The sequence below is a fragment of the Lasioglossum baleicum genome, chromosome 1 (assembly GCF_051020765.1).
Source record: "Lasioglossum baleicum chromosome 1, iyLasBale1, whole genome shotgun sequence".
Classification (NCBI taxonomy): domain Eukaryota; kingdom Metazoa; phylum Arthropoda; class Insecta; order Hymenoptera; family Halictidae; genus Lasioglossum; species Lasioglossum baleicum.
Window position 1 is genome coordinate 23,637,814 of NC_134929.1, and position 23,023 is coordinate 23,660,836.

General features: G+C 37.9%; 1 protein-coding gene across 1 annotated transcript; it reads left to right on the forward strand.

Moving 5' to 3' along the window:
• Nucleotides 1-338: 338 nt before the first annotated feature.
• On the forward strand, nt 339-15,866 carry LOC143208840 (odorant receptor 10-like). The gene is made up of 8 exons (XM_076423686.1): nt 339-903; nt 1,102-1,438; nt 1,638-1,850; nt 3,568-3,681; nt 3,744-3,899; nt 4,927-6,864; nt 7,189-7,396; nt 13,096-15,866. The coding sequence occupies exons 1-6, from the start codon at nt 647-649 to the stop codon at nt 4,975-4,977; spliced, it is 1,128 nt and encodes a 375-aa protein (XP_076279801.1). The 5' UTR covers nt 339-646; the 3' UTR covers nt 4,978-6,864; nt 7,189-7,396; nt 13,096-15,866.
• The last annotated feature ends 7,157 nt before the right edge of the window (nt 15,867-23,023 follow it).

A 23,023-nucleotide genomic window follows, 5' to 3' on the forward strand; every position in this document is an offset into this window, starting at 1 on the left:
AAAGTTAAAATATATTACCATTCTCTTCTCCGTTGATTGAAACTGCTTTCTTGGCGGCGCGGCGCTCATCTCTTTCGAATAAAATCGCATGCTGTCTCCGTGCTCTGCGACAAAAATGAAACCGATATTTCTATTCTGGATATAACTATTCTCGAACCATAATAACAGTATTATAGGACGTGGAAAAAATCAATTTCATTTCCAGAAGTTTCCTCTTCGCGTCCGACACGACTTCTGTTTAAATCAATTGAACATGATCCTGGCAGTCGTGCGTCGACTGCCTGCATTTTTCATGGAAATCGTTGGCCACTGCAGGAAAGCAGGAATCGCAACTTCAACAAATCCTCTCCCGTCTCCTCTTGTTCTTGGGGAAACCTGTAATCACCGCGACATTATTTAGAATATTCATGCAGATCATGCGTGCTCGCATCAACGGCCGGAGGACTGGTTTTTGCATAGTTCTCGAGGAAGTTTTCAGTCTACCATAGGTAGTTGATGAAGAACCATCGAGTGCAGTTGAGTGAAGTACCTGCTGGTCGTGAAAGTGGCAAAGATTCGTTTATAATGGAATTTGCGGAATCGTGGGCCGGCGGAATTTAGAAAAGAAAAGACAGGAAAACGTGGGTTCATCAATTTCGTGTGTGAAATGATATCTCGAAACACAATTAGCCAGTCTGTGAAATATGGGCTTCATTTCGTTGGCATCTGGCCGGACACACCTTTGTCAGGTTTACGGAAAGTTTTGTGGATGGTGTCTACTGTTTTTTGCCAAATTTATCAGTACAAATACATGATTACACACTTCGAGAGTGACGGCTTCATCGAGACGATCTATACTTTGAGTATTACAGTGGCGTACACTTTGTTGATCGGCAAATTAGTTGTTGCTTGGATGAATCATGGGTGAGTGAGGAGGCATAATCTATAGTCTGCTTTGGAATCGTAATTATGCTGTATCTCACCTGTGTAACAGAGAGTTAAATCGGGCATGAACTTTGCACGAAATGAGTAATGTTTGTGTTTAACGGCTCCCGCTTGAAATCCTCACCACGAGTTTGGCTTGATATTATGTGGCAGGGAATTAATAATTTTGTTTGTTAGCGTGTTACGTGAAATCATATCGACGATGGAGGAAGATTGCGCGAAGTATGCGGCGTTCGACAGGAATAATGTGATATCTAAAACTGCGGATCTTTCATTCCGTTTAACGAGCACAATTCCGGCGCTTTTCATGGTGTCCGTGAGTTGTAACGCAGTCGGTGCTCTCGCGGTCTCACAATCGAACGATTCGAGTGCGCGACAATTTCTCATGAACATGGATTTACCGTTTGACACCAATCAATCGCCAACTTACGAGCTTGTGGTAGCCGCGCAGATTATTTTCCAGGTTATGTCGGGATTTACCTTCAGCATGATCAGTTCTTGTCTTGTGATGACGGTAAGTGCGAATAATTGCGCCGCGATCTTGAGAACGACTTCTCCTGTGATAGCAAATTCTGTCTGCGAAAGGATCTGTTTAATTTCGTAAGGATCACGAAGTTATAAATGTTTGACGATCGCAGCTCTCATCATGTATAACTGATAGTCTAGTCATCAAACAGATATACATATTGCTTAAACATAATTATTACTTGTAGATACTTCACGCGGGATGTGTCATCGATATACTGTGCTACATAATAACGCATATATCTTATCAGGACGAAAGACAGTTTCGATTCGTTGCGATGAGACATCAAGAAATCATTCAGTTTACACAACGAATTGAACGAATGTTTACGTACATAGCTCTTGGCCAACTTTTGACGAATACGCTGATTATATGCTGTCTTGGATTCCTTATGATAACAGTAATTAATACTGATTTCGTAATTTCTATGCACGAAGTTAGATGCGATATATTAGGCATTCCAGTCATACCATGTTTCATTAATACTGTTGGAAGGTAAAGTATGAAACCATAATCTCGGAATCGTGAAATATAATCTGATACAAATTTTGCCCCATTTTTTACACGTACTTGAAACAGTAAGTACATCAAATTGAAGATAATGTTGAATTAAAACGAATAGCCCAGAACAGAAGTAGGTTACTTGAAACGGGGTATTGATTTATTCATCATGTATATAAAATGAAGTTAATTAATAACAAGGACCAGCCCTGGTTGATACTGTACAATTCATTAGTACATATTGACGAAGCAGTGACAATCAAATAGATCGTTCCTCGCAGAGATTAATGGTTAATGATTAATTCGACCGATTGGGGAATTACCTGGATTACTGGCGCATCCGCGACAATCACAATTCTTACAATAGAAGTTCCTAAAGAACACAACTTAACGACAACACGAGCAATTGCATTTCTTCTCAATTGTTACTACTTATAGTAACAAGTACTGTGTACTACTCTCTTATACAACTATTTTTCTTTTACATGTATAAACCTGTATTTGATTTAATGTGAATGTGATTTTATGGAAATACATACAGTGGCCGAAATAATGATAGGTTCACTTCAATTTATTGACATAATGTTGTGTTTAATGCAGTATATTTGATTTTACTTATTATTATTATCATTTGTAATATAATTATCAAAATACATAGCTCAACTGTATAAGACAATGTTAATTATTGTCAATTACAAATTTTCTATTACAATACTTGAATTTTAGTTGCGAAATAAATATAGGTTCATTATGTATTTGCACATAAAAAATTGAAAAAAATAAAAAGTAAAAATAATCCAGTACTTCGTTGAACCTCCTTTGTGTTTTATAGCTTCAAATATTCTGCGTGGAATCGATTCAATTAATTTTTGTAATGTTTCTAATTTAATTTCAGACCACGCCTCTCTAATCCCATTTTTCAATTCTGAAACAGTGCTATACCGTTTTCCATTGTCGTATATCTTTTGGGCTAATATTCCCCAAAGATTTTCAATCGAATTTAAGTCCGGACTCCTTGATGGCCAGGGTAAAACTTCAATTTTTACCCTCTCAAAGTAGTTTTTAATTGTTTTTGCAGGATGTATTGCTGCATTATCGTGTTGGAATATTAAATTAAACGTTTGTAGCTCATTGCAATGTTGACCGATTTCGATGAAATTTTCAATATGCATATAAGTTACCGAAATCTTAAATTATCGTTACAGGCCCAGATAAAAAAGTTGACAAAACATCATTTTTTTTAAAGTTTTGTATAATTCCTACCAATTGCAAGCGTAATAAATTTTTGTTTACTTATTCTCTAGCGAACTAGCCAGTCTAACATCTTAAAGAAATTCAAGTCCTTTGGACCAATTTCTAAAAAGTTATGCGATTTTTAAGGATGTCCACTTATTATTGTCTCTGACTGTACATCCTTACACTAATATTGTTGAAAGTCGACTGACTGCTTACACAATGTGTAGAATACACTCTTGCGAAATAAAAACAAATGCCACAGTACACTTACGAAAACAAAAATAAAAGTATAAACAGTAAACCAGCCGACGCGGCTAGTGAACCTATCATTATTTCGGCCACTGTAGCGTTCCTCAAATGAACACGATTCTCTGTTTCAGGCATTACAGATCGAAAATGGACTTCCTTTGATTCTAAAGTCTTCTGTTTACTATGTTGCAATTTGTATGGACATATTCGTGTACTGTTTCGCCGGGGAGTACCTGAATACTAAGGTAATTAATTTTTTCGGAAGAAACTTTCTTATCAACTATCAAAACTTTCATTTACCTTCCAGAGCAAGTTGATTGTCGATGCAATATACGAATCGTCTTGGTACGACCTGCAGTCAACTACCAGTCGACGTTTAGTACTTTTCATTCTAAAATCTCAGAAGGGATTGCCGCTGACTTTCGGAAAGTTTTCATCTCTCAGTTTGCAAAGTTTCGCAAATGTAAGGTTCTTCTAGTTTATTTATGGCCTCGAGGATCGTTCATTGCAAATAGTCGTGTTACCACTAGACTTCGGATCTTTATGCAAAAGAAAAATTGTGTGTGTCTACGTCAGTCGCAAGACACTGGAACTTAAATTCTTTTGATCTGTCTAGTGTTTTATAATTTGAGTTATACAGGGGGTGTTTCGTTTAAAACAGAACACCTAAATATCTCCTCTATCTCTGAAAATACAAAAAATGTTTCTAACGTAATCTAAATGGTTTCAAAAGGCGAATCAGATGGAAGAATCGTTTTTTATAAATTGTAACTTTTTTAATCATTTTTTCAAGGTCACTTTTTGTTGTTGTATGTTATAGCAAACATTATTGTGCATTCATCCATGTTTAATAGCACGACCTTGAAATGACCGTGAACTCTAAAATTTACTAATTAATGCAGAACTTTCTTTCAGCGACATATCAGATTTCAACCGTAACAGAAATTAGACCATGAACTTGAACTCGTAAATAATCACATTTATTACTGCAATAAATGTTTGGAATACAGAGGAATGATACAATGTGTTTATTTACATGTTCAAGTTCATTAATCAAAAATTACAATTTATAAAAAACGATTCTTCCATCTGATTCGTCTTTTGAAACTATTTAGCTTACGTTAGCAACATTTTTTGTATTTTCAGAGATAGAGGAGATATTTAGGTGTCCTGTTTTAAACGAAACACCCTGTATTATAGTGTTGTATAATTATCACTAGACTGCGGATCTTTATGCATAATAAAAATTTTCTGCATCAATTTTAAGAAACAGGAGCCGTGGAAAAAGTTTTTTCCTTCTTTAATAATTTTAGTGGGCTGAAAATAACACATTGGTGTTTCTTAATTCTCTTCATCTGTAAACTTTCTTAAATTGCACTCACCCATTTTTGTTATAAATGCATAACATCCGCAGTCTAATTATATCACACAGATAAAATGTATCTAAGCTTTACAATTAGCTTTAGTAATTTTGATTTTGATTTTCGCAGATTATGAAAGCTTCGGCGTCTTACATGTCTGTGCTTCTCGCGATGTCCTGAACATTTCAACTCGTGTGTTATCCATTCCTAGGGTGGTTTTAGAATTTAGAGGAGATTTAGTTTGTTATTCTAAATAAAATGATTGTACATTTATATGTTTCTTGTATCGTTTTCTTCCCGAGTAAACACGAGGGTTCGTGATGCGTAAACAAATTCGAAACTAGTAGAATGATGGAGAAATGAACAAATCAGCTCTTTCACCTATCGAAATTTCCAGGATTTGCTAGTGATCTGAACAGAATCTGCGACTACAACGTGACTGGGCGTTAGAAAATTAGCCGAAAATTGTGCGTCGAGTCAGATGTCCCAATAGGTTGAACGAGTAGGGGTTGGTTTCCGCTTCGCTCGCAATTTCAACCCTCGTTTGTTCGCACCCGGTCGCATGATCAAGCCAGATGGGCCGGAAGAGATCAAGTTTGGACGGGGATCAAGCACGGATCTGGGATTGCTTATCAAGATAATCTTCGTATCTCAGCTTTTCACGAAACGAAGAGATGATACTTACAACCTCTGTCCCAACAGGCATCGTTTGGCCAATTAAAGGTCTGTCGAGCTCAAGCGCCATTAAATTTGAAACACGTTCCTTCGATATCCGTTTGCAGATACGAGCAAAAGTATTCGCGCAACTAACTTTGGAGTAAATAAATTTTCAGGATAATTAATCATTGAATGCTGATGCGAATTAATCGAAACTAGTTTTTTTTTAAGTGAAACTCCTTTGCTGAGGGGGCTACAATTTTCTGGCGTTACGCGGATGTGACGAAATTTCGCGAATAACCTCGGATAGTTTGACGAGTAACATTTTCATAATTAATTTACTAACTTTAAAGACGTCATTGATGAACTTGTAAGATCGTAAAATGTAAAATGAAGCCTTGGCTACATTCCCATTTCAGTTTTATGCAGGTTTGATGCTTAAATTGTTATTTAATTAACATTTCCCTCCTTCTTTGCGTCGCAAATTTTGATCGTTCATTATTTTTTCTATGATTTTCTAAGATTCTATCATTGAAACAATTGGCTTGTGATAGCTAAAATATGATATAAATATTCTTGATTCAATTTTGTCTAAATATCTTGCAAATACTGCATCGAGAGTTGTTCCTGATCTTGTTGTCGCTTCATTAGGATTATTTGCCATTTCCAATCTTAATTTACTTCTAAATATTACTAGACTGCAAGAAGTTTCACTTCTGCCGCGCGTGGTTTCCACGCGTATGTTTTTATTCATTACCTACGACATTTTGTCAACTCTCAGGTAGAAATTTATTTCTGGACAAAATCATCTGCTTTTTTCGAAATAAAATTATGCATTCAACTTTAAATACCTTTTCCGTTTTGAACTTTTTTAAATTCATGATTGTTGATATCATGAAATTAGACCGGGTACGGTGGAATTTCAATACGATTTGTCTTCTAAGTGAAAAGAAAAAGAACGCTATGGTTTTGAGAAATTCCTAGGAATTGCCTTTTAGCGTCAAACTATTTAGAAAGACCTATGAACCACGAAGTGCCCGTCGGTTAACGTAAGAATCGTCGCGGTTCGTTTCGCGTCGCATTAGTTCAATGCACACCGGACCAGTTGACATTGGCGCGAGCATGTTCGATAATCAATTTCCTGGTGCTCGTTTTTCCTGTGTTTACTGTTTACCGGCTCGTCTCGCCGAATGCTTGCTTGTGCGCGTAGATTAGAGAGACGATGGACGGGGACAGGGGAAGGGGGACGATGCGATGGGACGAAATTAGGCAAATACCACGTAACGAATGGTTGGCAGCAACTTTTTGAAGTTTGGGTGCAGTGCGATTTCCTGGGGAATCCGGCGCATCAGTTGCACCGGCGCGCGGCGCGGCGCGGCGCAGTAGTGTCCTCCAGATCGAAGAATTTTGGTATGACTTTCAAACTATAAGACCCATTTAAATGAAGTTTTCATTGAAACATATAAAATAATAATTGTTCGTTGATTATGTACAACTCGAGGTATTTGTTTAATAGTCATTTTCTTAATTTTCTTTTCGATTTTTGTTACCTTGAAGTTGTATTCAATCTTCATTGTATTTGCTTGTCTCAACAGCCCTTTTCGCATATGAGCGCTTGAAATTTAGATTAGAGAACGTGGATCACGTTTTTATTAATGTTCTATGAGCGTTTGATATTTTTCGTTGAGCCTTCAACTCAAATATCTGTCTAATTATCTATTCTTCATTTCGAAGGTCCATGGATCCTTGAGAAGCGGTACGAATTGATTGGCTATCGATTCGAGAAGGTTGCCTTTTTGACAAAATGTCAGTAAATTCTTCGATTCGGAGGGTCGCACGGCGTGGCAGCGATGGCAGCGTGGCGGCGCGGCGCGACGACTTCCCCGGGCCGAGCGAATTGGTCTCCATGGAAACCACCCCAAAGCCAATCTGGGGTGCATTCGTACGTACATTTACCCTTGTCGAGGCGCGTCTGCAGCACCCCCCTCATCGTCCCCCGTCCCCTCCATAAACTTGCCGAACCCCCTTTGCAGCCCCTCGCCCTCCCTCTGTATTGTCCCTGGCCTTCTCTTTCGCCCCTGTCTCGAGCTATCTTTCTCTCTTTGACCTCCACCATCTTGCCTCCCCTTTTATGTGTTCCTTCGCGCCTTTTCGTACTCCGCCATAATCTTCGTAGCTGCTTCATTCCTTTATCTCCATAACCTTCGTTTCCTTCTCCGTTCCGTTCGCTTTATTTCACTTTGTCCGACACTAACAAGCTGCTGCGCAGATTGCTCCCGACGTTTTCGCTCTATACTCGATTTTTCGTTTGTTTGCGATTATTTTGTTGTTGCTCGACGTTGACTCGCGCGCCCCGCGCCGGTTGATTCACCGGATTTGTTCGCTTGTTTGGCTGTGTCCTCGGTGTATACGGTGGAATTACTGCGAGCCGAAAATGCGCTCGAATTAGCATGCTGTGGTTTTGTTGGTTGCTTTGCGCCGTTTTGTGATATCAACGGTTGGTTCACTGCCGTTCTGTTCCGTTGCCACGCGAGCTTCTTAATTCAAGACTGCCCGTAGAAAACGCTGCGAGAAGTTGAACATTTTGTTTTCTCGGTAAGTCTACGTGCCAACGGTAATACAAAAATGAAATTCATTTCCATAAAATGTTTACTGAAAATGTCTTTTTGAAACGAAGCACAGTGGAGTAGTTCGCTGAAAAACGAGAATAAATTATTGTAGCTTTATTTATAGGCTCAGGGTCATAAATAAGTAGATCGTTGTATATTCGCCTTGACTCCTGCTATAAGATTATGAAATAAAAATTGTACTTTAACATCTAAAAAACCAAAATAATTCTTATTTTTTGTCGAAAAAAAATTTTTCTCGAAATTTTAAATATGCAATTTTGTACATGTCTAAATACTGTTCAACTTTTATTTGAAACATTTTGTCGTCAGATTATCCGAACTCTTGAAAAGTAGCGATAATTGAATGCTTTGATTACAATGTGCTGAGTTGAGATAGGTGTACAAACTCTTCACAGATTTCATTCTGTTATCATCTAAATTAGTATTATTATTAATATTCCAACATGACCAATCGTTCTGAAAATTTTTTTTTCGATTTCAAAACTTTATTGACGATTTTGGTAACCATTCCGCTGTATTCCGCACTCTTTCTTGTAACCATTACATTCGATAAAGGTTTACGATCATAATCCACAAAAAAAATTGGTTCCGGATCGCTCTGAATTGGAGAGTTATACTAATTTACGTAGAAATGAGCATCTTACGTAGAAAAGTCGCGACTTTCGTATTGAAATCGAAAGAAACTTACAGAATGATTGGTAATGTTCAAATATTAATAACAATATTAATATAGATGATAACAAAATGAAATCTGTGAGTGCCCTGTACACCTACCTAAACTCTGTACATCGTACTCAAAGCATTCAATTATCACTACTTTGCAAGAGTTTCGGATAATCTGACGACAAAATGTTTGAAATAAAAGTTGAACAGTATTTAGACATGTACAAAATTGTATATTTAAAATTTCGACAAAAAATAAGAATTATTTTGATTTTTTAAATGTTAAAGTACAATTTTTACATATTTCAAAATCTTATAGCTGTGGAGTCAAGACGAATAAAACGACCTACTTATTTATGACCCTGATCCCATAAATAACGTCACAATATTTTATTCCCGCTTTACAGTGAAATACCCCACTGTGCGACGTTTAGCTAGACCAGTCTGTAGCGTTGATCTAAAAAGAGTTTTCATTGCACGACGCAAGTTGCTACGGAATTCGCGTTTCTAAAAAATGATGCGGAACAATTCGCATGAAAGCTCGTAGTCAACCGCACCGGCAACGCACGCGCACAGGCTGATTGCTACGTAGTGAAAAGACCCGTCAGAGAAGGGAGGTAATGTCTTTGCCTTTTAGTGACCTTTCACTTGCTCAGCTTTTTCGTGTCAACGAGCGAACGGGCAATTGCTCCGAGCCTTTCCTGTTCCACGGGAATTTGAATCTTGTTATTCAACGACCCTTCGTAAAGTTGTACTCTTTTGTCACGTTCCGATGGGCTTTTAAGTTCCGACGTTTTCCGGAGCTCGACGAGTGTGTATGTTGTTCCCAACTTTATTACCGCGCGGACTTGTAAACCGGCCAAATCGAACGTTCCGAAACTGTTTTGACGAAATTGAATTTCTTCATGAAATTCGCGAACGTTTGTCGAACCAAATAAGTCGCTCTAGTATTGAACGTACGGAGATTGTTTAAAACGTAATCTCAATTTTAGATGCTTTTAAAATACCTTGCAGATATCTGTCCACTAACTTTAATTCTGATTCAACTCTTCGTCAAGAATTACATAATTATATGTATATGTACTTGAGTCTTCGCGACATCCGTAAATGTTAATGAAAATGCCTTGCACACGTCCGGAAATTTGTTGCTACGTTCTCCCATTAAGATGCGTCCGTATGAAACTCATTTAGCAGTGACATTGTATTTACTTTGTGTTTGAATGCGAACGTAATAGAATCTGTTTATACCGAGTTTACTCCGTCGCAAGTATTAAAATGCATTTTCATCTCAAAGAAATCGCCCTTTCACTCGTTCCAAACCTACAGGAAGTTTCTTAATATTTTCTGCACGAAGTATTCCATCCTATAAACCACCCCGTGTGTTATAAACGCACAACAAAACGAGATTTACCAAGTAAAAGGGATTTTGTTACTTATGATTAAAACGAAATGCAATTATGCTTTCCTCAGTACAAAATGTGCTTCGTGCACGGGAATTTTCAAAATTGACTCTGCCGAGTGCGTAACTTTGTCTGTCAACTTCGACGTGATAGTTTGATCTATTTGATTAAAAATCTGCAAGGTAATTGCAGTAATTGTAATTAATCTATAGATTCTTATATTTTTTTATGCTTGTCCATTTGACAAATCGCCCACAAAATGTATTTTTTAAAACATCTAAATGGAAAGATTTTAAATTTTGACCAATTGAGATTTTTTTTTAAATTTCTTTGGCACATCATCAGTAATTCTTCTGACTTCTCGAAAAGAACTGAGACTAGAAAAAAACGATGTTATTGAATTTTATTGAAAGATGTCCAAACTGAAAAGTTAACATTACTTTAGACGTTCATAGTTAACGACAGTTCGAGCTACAGCTACTCGACGCTAAACGGACGGAACTCTCCGATTGACCTAGTAATATTAAACGACCATAAAATATTTTTTATAATTCTTAAACTTCATAAATCTGTGTACTTATCATACAAAAACGTTCGAAATATAGCACTATCAATAGTAATTTTTAAATATTTCTCCGTGAACACCTAAGATTATTTCGCATCTTGTACTCGATAATTTTCAAAGTATTTTCGAACCAGGCACATCATTACACTAATATACTGTTGATAGTCGAGACTGACTGCTTACACAGTGTGTAAGAACACATTCTTGCGAAATAAAAACAAATGCCACAGTGCACTTCAGAAAACGAAAATAGAAGTAGAAGCAGTAAACCAGCCGAAGTGGCTAGTGAACCTATCATTATTTCGGCCACTGTATCAATTGTAACCATTGTATGTTTAAATAATGATTGGAACGAAAAGAGCACCGAAAAATCAGCAATTTTTGCAGCAGTTTGCACGCGGGCAGTTCAAATATACATATATGTCGAACAGCGCGATTGTTAAACGCGTTGCGTTCGCATTCGGCTTGTTGTTTGTTTTCTGGTGGAACGGCATTTGCGCCCGAACGAAAATTACGGAAGCAGCAACCTATCTGAATTTCGATTTTGCTACAATGCCCCCAATCGTCTCGGAAACTAACCAATGAAGAGACTGTGGCCAAGATTAGGCGCTCTACTTCACCCTTGCAATTTCGGTGGAATTTGCATACGAATCACGGCAACGCGCTGCGAAATGAGGCTGTGTAGCTGTCGATCGTTGTGTACCGAAGCCAACCGTCGCGTCGTGCGTCGAAGGAAGGACAGATCATCCGTCCAAGGATAGATCTGAGGCTAATGAGCTGTGAATATTTCGCGATCTGGTTAGCACGCGTCCAGTTGGTGGTTAATCAACATCATCTATCTAGGTGCACGGTAGTGCACCAGCCAAGTTCTCGCACTATGTATACCTCCTTTTACACGAAACAACTTATTGTTAGCCGTTTTTTAGAGGCTTATAACTCGGCACTGGAGGAAGACGGAGATATGTAATTTCGTACACTTGTTAAATGCTATCATGTCTCAATATTGACAAAACATTAATCTTCCAACATTAGTAGGTTCCGAGATATAGGACCTCAAAAATCGCTAAATTTGTCACTGACTGACTGACTGACAGATCATCAAAACCTTCTGGGTACTTTCCATTGACCTACAAGCTTGAAATTTGGTACATAGCTCCACCATAACAAACGCTCGAAGGAATAATTATCAAAGTTTGAAATTTTACAACTTAAAGGGGTTGTATTAAAAAAAAACACACACATTACGAAATAGGTTATGTATGGAGAAAATGAAATATGCCGCTTTTCCCATAAAGAATCGTGTAAATTCCGGAAAGAGTCATCTGCTCTCTTCAAACGTCCGCCATTCGAGGTAGTGGCAAAAAGCTCAAACTGTTAGATTACGATAAGGTAGAAAATAACACTAAAATTATAACAAAAAAAATCTAGGTAAAGTTGGGTTCTAATTCGCCGGCAGAGTGATAATCTTTGATACCTACTTGATAATTGATGAAATTTCAACAAAAATTGATGAAATTCCAACAAAAACATCCTGTAAACAGGAGCCAAGTTCCTATGGCCGTAAAAATTGTGAGATCAAACAAAATACGGCCAAGCAATACTGAATACCTCTTGCAATACTGAAAAAAGCATTTGTAAAAATTAGTTTGAAAGAACGCTATTTAATTTTTAAAGAGTTACATGGACGGCTAAATTATTCAAACTTGGCAGCTACCTAACACCTTTTATGGCTATTGGTTTAAAAAGTAACGGCCAAGTTTGAATAATTTAGTCCTCCGTGTAACTCTTTAAAAATTAAATAGCGTTCTTTTAAACTAATTTTTACAAACGCTTTTCTTAGTATTGCAAGAGGTATTTCTAAGCTAAGGAACTTGGCCGTATTTTGTTTGACCTCACAATTTTTACGGCCATAAGAACTTGGCTCCTGTTTACAGGATGTTTTTGTTGAGATTTGATAATTTACCAAGTGACTGGCTCCACTTGGACCAACCGGAAATTCTTTTGCGGATTTCAAGCTGCGTTTCTAGCAGAACGTCCTCGTCTGATAATAAATGTTAAATGCTTTCGGCGCAACACGGTTCGATCGTTTACTACTAATTATGTAATCTATAAAAAGTTGTCAGCTGTACTTCGTTATTGCAATTTAAAGTTGCAGTAATACTTATTTCTGTGAAAAGCTTCTCGGAATGTATAATTCACAACTTTGAACGTTCTTTGTTGAAAGTTTCTCTTTTTTCCACTCGATTTGCATTACTTCGCCGCAGCAATGTTCCACTTATTTTTACAATCTTCTTGCTTAGTGTTTCTCACTGTTCGTGTCTCGTCTCTCGCGCTTTGTTTCTTGTCTCCACTTCCCTGTTTTCACTTTTTTGTCTGTTTTCAGTATGCACGGACAGGGGAGCAGAACGAAAAAGAATGCAACAAACTCTTGCCTCTACTTGTGTATATTGTCTAGAATACGGAAGAATATGCAGAACACGTGCATGTGCACGCCACGCCATTGTGACGAGGTGCGGATGTCGAGCAGAGTTGGGCAAAAATTTAATCAACGATTGACGACTAAATTTCTACTTCAATCGTTAATCGCAATTAACAATTAATCTCCTCGTTTAGTCGTTAATTGTGGTTAACGATTATTAATCGTCAATCGGATAATTGATTAATGATTAACTGCTGAAATTTCGAAATGAAATACGTAATCAGAACTGTATGAACACTGAAAAAAATGTAAACTGAGCTTTTTTGGTGTACATATTGTCATTTGGTCTATAATACAAACTCTGTTTGCGTGCTTTTATGTTTGAAGTTATTATTCCTGGAAAGCTACGACCATGTTTTTGTTGAAATATATTATTATTTATGTCAATTCTCCATCCGCTCTCTGCTCCCTCTCTCCCTCCTTATTACAATTTATGGGAGACCGTGAGGCGATTAACTTCAACAATATTGATTAAATCAATCGATTGAATCAATCGCCGATTTTTCGACGATTTCTTTTTTTAATCGTACACATTAATCAATCAATCATGATTAAAATTTTAATCGATTAATGCCCAACTCTGATGTCGGGTCATTTTGATCCATGTCAAAGCTTATTGCAAAATATCGAAAAGTGGCGAATGCTTTTTGATTATGTGTATTTTACATTTATACTAGAAGTACTCCACTAATATTTGTCATTTAAGAACTACAGTTTTTCCATACAATGTAAAAATCATTTGAACTTTCAGCAGAATTGATTCCATTGTGCTCTCTCGAGAATTGATCAAATGCATAATATCTGCAGTTGATCGCAGGTTGCTGAAATTCACGTTACAATTGCGCCCACAAAGCTTTGTTTCCTGTAATTTCCCCGTTAGATTTGGTTTCCTTCTCTGCATCTAAATAATGCGTCAATGTAACCGTTAACAATATTCCCAACAAAACTAATAAATTCATAACTTTCGCAACGGTGGTCGAGAATAAACGAAACACCCTGTGTAATAGAATTGCGACGGCAGCGAAATTGTCTTCTATGTGCATACATATGTATAATCATTCCGCGATGTCTCGGAGGAAATATTATTTAAACAGTAGGGGACGTCACGGGTTTCGACCCTCGATGGGAGAGCATAAAGTCGTTATTGTAATTTTATTCAGTTCCACTGTGAAATTCTGGAATTCCTGGATTTATGAAATATAAAAGTATTGCTTCCCGGGGAGGGGTTACTGCCACCCCCTACTGTTTTTTGCCCCTACCTTCAAATAGAAAAGGATAATGCTAGCAGTATATGAGTTTCGTGACATAAGCCACTTTTATGCTGCGACATTCTGTCCATTATGTTTTTAGATCGCATTATGTAAGATAGGGCAATGAAAATTACGACTTTGAGCACCTCAAGCTCACATGTAAATGTAACGCGTTCCACTTAACCCTTCTGCGCACTTCCCTTGTTCCGGTCCATTCACGTTCGTATTCATCCATTAATCTTTTTATAGACCGAATACATTAACTTCGTGAAGCTATCTTGACAAATGAAAGGCATCCCATATACTCCAGCAACTTCAGATCTTTAGTTAACATCCTACTCTGTGACCTTGAATTGAATAAATCTATAAAGAACTCGGCCAACCCTAATGCTGTCTTAAAGCACTTTATTGAGTCGGCCCCTCCGTAAACCATTGAGATTTACACAGATGGCAGTAAAACAGAAAATGCACAGTCAGTGTGGGCAGCTTATTACTGCCCACAACTAAATATGAGCCAAAAAATTAGCCTACATAGACAAGCGTCCATATTTAAAGCAGAATGTTTTTCGATTAATGAAGCTTTAGATGTGGTTAGCTCCCACACTGATTCAAACTTTCTCATTCTCACAGATTCGCAAAGTGTAGTCAAAGCTTTACATAAACCTTTGTTCAATTCCCGATATAACAAACTGCTCTTAGAAATTAAGGAAAAATATTGTAATTTTATATCCTGCACTAGTAATACAAAATTTGTCAAATTTATCCGGATCCCAGCGCACATTGCCTTAGTGGGAAATGAAAAGGCTGACTCGTTAGCCAAAGAAGCTACAGAATCGGGAACCGTATCGGACATCAAAATACCGTTTACCGATTTCGTTAGCGATTTTAATATCAAATGAGAATGCCGTCGCAAAGGTATATATATATTTTTTTCAACATTTCTTTAGCGATTCAAGAATACCTTGGTTTTCGGGTCTCAATTTACGGAGAGATTTTGTTACATTTGTCAACAGAAGCCGTTCGAATCACTATAATTTAAATTCCTCCCTGGCGAGAGTACGCTTCATTTCGGATGATTCCTGCGAATGCGGAGCGGAGGCTCTGGATCTCAATCATATCATCTGGCAATGTCTAGAATATGATTCAGAACGGGAACACCTGTTTGAACTGCTCCTCAATCGTAAACACTATCCTCCCTACACTATTAATTTTTTCTAAGCGTACGAGACATTACAGCGCTAATGTTTATTTTTAACTTTATCAAAAAATGTAAGATTAGGATTTAGCGCCTACCGTTTATACTAAATACATAATTCCATTTTATACATATTATGTTATATACTTCGCTATTTTTTTGTAAAGTGTTATAGTAATGTATGCTATATGTATAAACCAAACTAGGTTTATGGCATCAATAAATAAATAAATAATGAATCATACATTAATTTACAAATATTTCAACTTAAAGGGGTAGACTCGTTTCCAGGATTGCAAGGGTGTGGGATACGCCTTTCATTTCTCGATAATGCATTTTTTAGTAGACAAAAGCGCTAGATAAAAGATTAATCTAAGCCGTAATCGCCCTTAAAAGTTCAATTTTTACGTTTACGAGGCGTAATTTGCATTATTCGGCAGCATACAGCTGTCGCAGCTTTATTGTTGTCACGTCCGGTGGTTCAGCCATCGCTAGTAATTGATATAATCAATCATGTATAACATATACCTTTTGAATTTCTTTTTATGCTTGAAATTTATTTCATTAAATGATTGAGTCATTTCCAAATATAAATCGTGAGCGAATATCCGTTGACGCCTGTCCATCACTGAAGACTGCGAAGATTTTTCAGAAGAATCGATGACCAATGAATTGTTCCTCGATCTATGAGATGCGCAGAGTAATATGATCTAGCCAAGAGGAGGATGAAAAATTGCAATGCACACGATTAAGAAGAGAGAGAGACTGAGAAGAAAGCAATTAAGAAGAAATTGATCTACGAGATACGCAGATGTAATATGATCTAGCCAAGAGGAGGATAAAAAATGCAATGCACATTGATTTAGAAGAGAGTGACTGAGAAGAACGTGATATTAAGAAGAAATCGATTAACAGAAATTGGTGATGAAGTAACCACCTTATGAAAATCAAGCTAAAGAACAAAGGATTGATCGATCTATAAAAGGGATGGCTCCTCATTACGAGCTCAGTCCGCAAAATACAATACACCATTCAACAAGTTCAATTTATATTAGCCAAATCAGTCAGATTCCCTTTTCATTGTGTGCGTGTGTGTGTCGTCTCTAGTGAAGTGAAGTTTATCATCATAATTCAAAGGAAAAGGCGGTGTTAAAGCCCCCGGAGCACTAACCACCAAAAACATCCTCCAAATCAGCGCAGAAATATTGAGCAAGAAGACTGTACCATTCAAAGTAGAAATCTACCTAGCGGTAATTACTAACAATTTATAATAAGATTTCGAGAAACATTATGTATCCGAAATTTGGTGCTTAAAATATATTTTTGTTTATTTCTATTCAAAAATATAAAATATGAAATCATAATTAAAGAAATTACCCAACTTCGATTTCTACGTTCCAATTCCATGATCAAAATCTCATAGAATATTGAGAAATCCTCAATTACCCGAACCGAAGCCGGTGAATGCAGGTAGGTTCAAAACTGCGTTGTATCTCAATTCTAATCTATCAAATTAAACTATACAATCTATGTATAATACGACCGTCGTAGGACGTCACATTGTAAAGATAGCTACATGCGCAGCTGTATGCTTCAAGTTACGCCGCGTAAACGTAAATATAAGACTTTTATCTTTAGGACTATCTCTTTATCTACATTTCGACTACTGAAAGACCCCATCTTTGCGTTATCGAGAAATGAGAAGGCGCACCCCGCACCCTTGCAATCCTGGAAACGAGTCAACCCCCTTAAATGGCTAATTATTACATTTTTGCAACGAGTATACACGTATCCAATACATGAAACGTTATTGCGAATTCCGACTTGTGCAACTCGATATCGAAACTGCAGCATAGAATGGTTTGGAGCGAAAACAGAGGATGTAAAGGGTGTAAAGGAAATGATAAAAATTCGGTTTCCATTTGCGAACGCCGACCCGTAAAAGACTGAATAAGGTACAGCGTAAATTTCCGTGATTCACGGTACGAACCCGTAGACCGTTGATAGAAGCGCGAGGTGTAAATCAACGGACAAGTTTCCCGCGAAAATGTGAACCGCAGAGGAAAAACTGTTCAACCACGGGGGCTGGAGACAATAAACAGACGGAAAACACAGAACGTGTGCGGCGGTAGTTTGTTGCCGGGAATAATAAGTGTTTGCCTCCCACACGTTTCATTTTTGTTGCCACGGCGCGGCGCCCGTGCATTCATTTCCTGGTGAAACATCACTAACGAACCAGAGGTGGCGTCCCGAGGCCGTTTAACTCTTAATTTTTCAAACATTGCCGAACGTCTCCGGGGAATCGAGTGCGCGTGATGCCCCGCGGAACCGCATCGCGTTCGTATGTCACTGCCTGATCTCGAACGAATCAACTAATCGTGATTATAGTCATCACACGGCTCTCTGTTCACCGAAGCTTGTCCAAATGTGTTGATACGGCGCTGCACAGTTTGCTTAATTACGGATGGTACTAAATAAAAATTTATATAGTATATTACTCTCTCCCTCTGTCCCATAATTAGGGATGGGATCAAGTTCAATATGTACTCACGAATCTGAGTCAAGTTCAATAACCAAGTTTCATTTCATAGGTTTCGATTACTACTTAAAAGCAATAAAAGTTTCAATGATTATACATGAAAAGTATTCATTGTATACAAGTAGTTATCGAACCTCTGAATGAGTACTTACAAGTTTCGAAAACTCTTACAATGGGGTGATATTCACTTGAAATAAAACAATTGATTTCGATCAGCGGATGAAATTCGAAAAATACATAGTTACAACTCGTAATAATTAGGTTAACCTAAATATTGAACGATGTGTGAAAAAAAAATGACAGATGTCATGAAACATTGATTTTAATTCAAGTTCAAGTATTCACGTGCTACTATTATTGTGGGACAGAGAGAGTATAATACTATTTTTTGGGGGGACGGCCTGTAGACATATGGAAAAAAATAGTTTACGAAACATCACAGTCATTTTTAAGGGAACGATTGACAAGTACCTTGGGACTTTTGTTCCTCGCTGTTCCTCCATACGATGCAATAAAAAATTTGTTTGACCTTGAAGAAGAGGGTCAAGATCAAGTTTGCAAAAACAGCAGTTTGTCGAAATTGTGGAGAAAATAGTAAGTTTTGCAAATTATGTATATGTAATCAATTTATATCGTAAGTGCATAATATCAATATTCTTACAGCTCTTATTCTTGAATGCTTTTTACACTTTGCACAATTTAACGATGTCTCACATTTTGTCCATATATTCCGCAACACTGTTTCGTGAGTTTCTTGTTAGACTGATCTTTTTTGTTCAGAAAAATCTTCCACATAAAAGGGTTTAACAGTTTTATAAATAAAAGTACAGATTTATAGCTTGGACGAGACGTATCGAAAATCGAAAATTAATCGGAAATTTTAGAATATGATTGTTAATAAATGTTCGTTGCCGTCCCACAATTCGCCTCTCGTGCAAGCCTCGATTGGCCATCGCTCGACTCCTATGGCCTTATTTTAATGAAGTTACCACCGCCACTCGCCCCTGTCGCATGTCGCCACGATAAATATTCCGGAGCAGATAATGCCACGCTGTTATCAAGTGATATTAAATTATTTGAAAATCATAGTGGAACGATAATGGTAGGTAGATGGGTAGCGTATCGCCGCACCGGTGTGCTCGCGGGAAATTGTTAGGAAGGCGTCGAGAAAATTAACTGAATACGCTGCTGATTGGAACGGGGTGCAGCGGAGACCATAAGCTCATCGACGAGCTTCGCAAAATAGAAAATATATCCTATCTAATTAAAACATGCAGCTAAATAATCATTAATCGCGTCGGAAGTGTAATAAAATATCGATCGTTTTAATTAAAAAGTCTATGCGGAATTTTATTATATATAATGAATATGCTCTGTTTAGAGAGAAGATTATCAGTATTTTCAGTAAGATTCAGTATTTCTATGATAAAAAATGATAAGCGTAGTCCTCGGTACACTCGTTAGTGGTGTACATTGTATAATATATCTAGCATCAAGAACACAAACACTATCCCTGCCACGAAACCTTTCATCCATTACCAACCGGGATTCCGGTTCCGCGTGATCGCTGCTGTAAAATTCACGGATGCATTTGCAAATAGACAGATACATATTTAATCTGCGGAGCAGTTGCAGCCTGCGGAACTCGGCCAGGGGTCGAGCTGAATAATTTTTCGAAAAACGTCTGCAGCAAGCTCTATAATCCTCGGACGGGGATCAGTGATTTAGCTATTGTTGCAACCCCGTTGTCGCGTGCCGGTTGCGTGTGTACCGGCCCCCACGCCTTCGGTGGCTGTTATGGTAATTTCTGTGCAGCTCCCCAGGCCGCAAGACTGTAACTGAAGCACGTTGCGCAAGAATGACGCGATGAATACGATTTCCAGCGCCCATTGTTGCAGCTCGAGCTGCCGTGAAAACATTAGGGCTCCTGGATATGAATATAGTTGTTACGCCGGCTCTAGATAGGTACAAAGAAGGGATTTCTATTCGCGCGTTTTCCAGCAGCCTGATACGATGGAAACCGGCCACGAATATTTTTCCTTGTTCATTATTATATAGGGTCATCAAATAATGCTTATACAGCAAATAATACACATGCTTATATCGAAGTAAAAACATGACGGTATAAGAGAACAATGTAATTTTTTTCTTACTTTATATTTATTAGTATATGCCATTATATTCTAAAAATGAAACTTCTTGCAGTCTAGTAATGTTGAGAAGTAAATTAAGATTGGAAATGGCAAATAATCCTAATGAAGCGACAACAAGATCAGGAACAACTCTCGATGCAGTAAAATAATCCCAATTATCGGTCGTAAATGTTGAAGCCGGAACAAAATCCGATGAGAAACTGCATGTGAAAGAAGCTGGAGGTTGATTTTACGTTATCTAATTGCAAATGTTCACAAATTAACTCTGGTTAATTAGTTATTAAGAATTGTTGCGCGGGCTGATTGTTTCGTAGGTTCCCATAATGCGTAAGATAAGGAGGGTCGAACTGTGCGACAAGGACAGACATACACAACATACCACTTCTCCAAAATTTGTTAATAACTAACAATTTAAGCATCAAACCTGCATAAAACTGAAATGGGAATGTAGCCAAGGCTTCATTTTACATTCTACAATTTTAAAAGTTCACCAATGAAGTCTCTTTAAAGTTAGTAAATTAATTATGAAAATGTTACTTGTCAAACTATTCGAGGTTATTCGCGAAATTTCGTCACTTCCGTAACGCTAGAAAATTGTAGCCCCCTCAGCAAAGAAGTTTCACTTCAATAATTCCATTTAAATGACGACCTTTGGACTTCTTTTCAGATTTATGCATAATTAATAAGAAAATTAACCATGACAACTTGCATTTTAACGCAAAATAAGAATTTTCTGCCTCGATTGTAAGAAACAGGTATAGTCTTAAAGGATACCGATATAACCTACCTACACACATCCATATTTCATTCTAGTTTCATGTAATAGTATTAGCGTAAGGGTACTACGATTAGCCACGTAACATAATGGTAATTCGCGCGAGACATTATCTAAAGTACCGTAGCGAATCTGAGAAAACGTCGTACGCAAATATTGCATTTGCATAGTTTTCGAACCGCCACAAACAGTGTGAAAAGGATCAATTATGCAAATCGTTAAGAGGGGCTGTTTTTTCATTAACCCGTAACTACGGATAAAAGAAGTAAGCCTTTTATATTGATCCCACTTCCAATAATCTGACGAAAAAATGTTTCGGATAAAAATGATTAAAAGCAAGTGTATTTTTATAAAAATTGGCTTCTTGGTGCTGTATCTAACGTCAAGACGATTTCGATTACCTGCTACATCATGATCTTGAATCTATTGAACCTCGAAGCTGTTGAAACAGTTTCCTTTTTAAACACCCGACCGTCGATCTCGACGTAATCCGATATGGGGGGGTCTACGGGTTTCGAGATTTTCCGCTGCGTTGTTTCGAATGTTTTCCATCGATTCGATGATCTCGATGTCGCGTCGCGCCGGAAGCGGCAATAGAAAGCAACGACAGGATTAAGCGTTTAACGCGATCCTATCGAAAGTTCGACACACCTGGTATTATCACAGAACCACTACAGATCTTGGGGACCCGTCTGGGAGTTGGTGTGTGCATGTGTAACCTCTAATGGCAGATGGCATGGGGTCCGTGTGACGAGCAGCTGCAGCCGACGAAGAGAGTCAAAGGCACGAAGGGGGAAGAAAGATGGCGAAACACACACAGCAAGAGGGGAAAAAAAGGGCCGTGGAACGTACTCGTGTTCGCGAGGACCAGTCAACCCCTCTGATCCATGTCGAAAAAAGCCCTTGATGCGTGACCTTACTGTCCAAAAAACGACACGGCGAAAAAGGAATCCGAGGGAAGTGGGACGCGTCATCACCTTAATGATGACCCGACCTCGGAGGAGGTCACCGGAAATGAGCAGTCGCCCTGTGTACCAGATACATGGAAATGGTTCGGCATTTTTGTACCTGGCTTTGAGCGACCACGGCTACAGAACTGGGTCGACCTTTCACCCTATTATTAGCACCTTCATCCTGTTCGTTGTGTTTTAGAAAGCTTCTGTCATTTATACAGGATCAGGAAAATTTGAAATTGTCTTAAAATTGGAGTAATTCGAAGATACAGCTAGACGGTCGATATATTTACTAGGTGCGCAACTAAGTTTCCGGGTTTTTTTCGATCAATTAAAAACAGAAAATTTCAAAAGAAATACAGAAAATTATTTATTCAAAATATCGTGCCTCGCTAGCTACACAGTTTTGCCATCTCTCCGGCAACACATGTACATGAATGACTTTGTTTGGACTAGTTAGGAGGTAAACATACCAAAAGAGTCCCTACTCTTTTTCGGTTTTCCGGTTATATCTCGGAAACTATGCGCCCTAGCGATAAGACTATTCTATACAAGATTAAAGCTGACAAAATGTGCCACGAGATTGATTCGATTCAGTTTTTCGCTATCTCGCATAGTTCCCGAGATATCCGCGTTGAAAGTTCACTAATTGTGCTGATAGCGAAAAACTGAATTGAATCAATCTTGTGGTACATTTTGTAAGCTTTAATTTTGTATGGAATGGTCTTATCGCTAGGACGCATAGTTTCCGAGATATCCGCGCTCAAAGTTCATTAATTGTGAAAAATAAATAAAGCGTTGTCGTGCTGCAATATCACTCGTTCGTTCCATCTGTCTTTCAGTCACAACTCATGTGGCACCCATTTTCCTTCCTTTTGGATTGTTCCCATGGCACGTAAATATTTGGAGATACTTTAACGAGTCACATTTAATGTTTCCGCAAGTTGATCTTGTGTTTGCATATCAT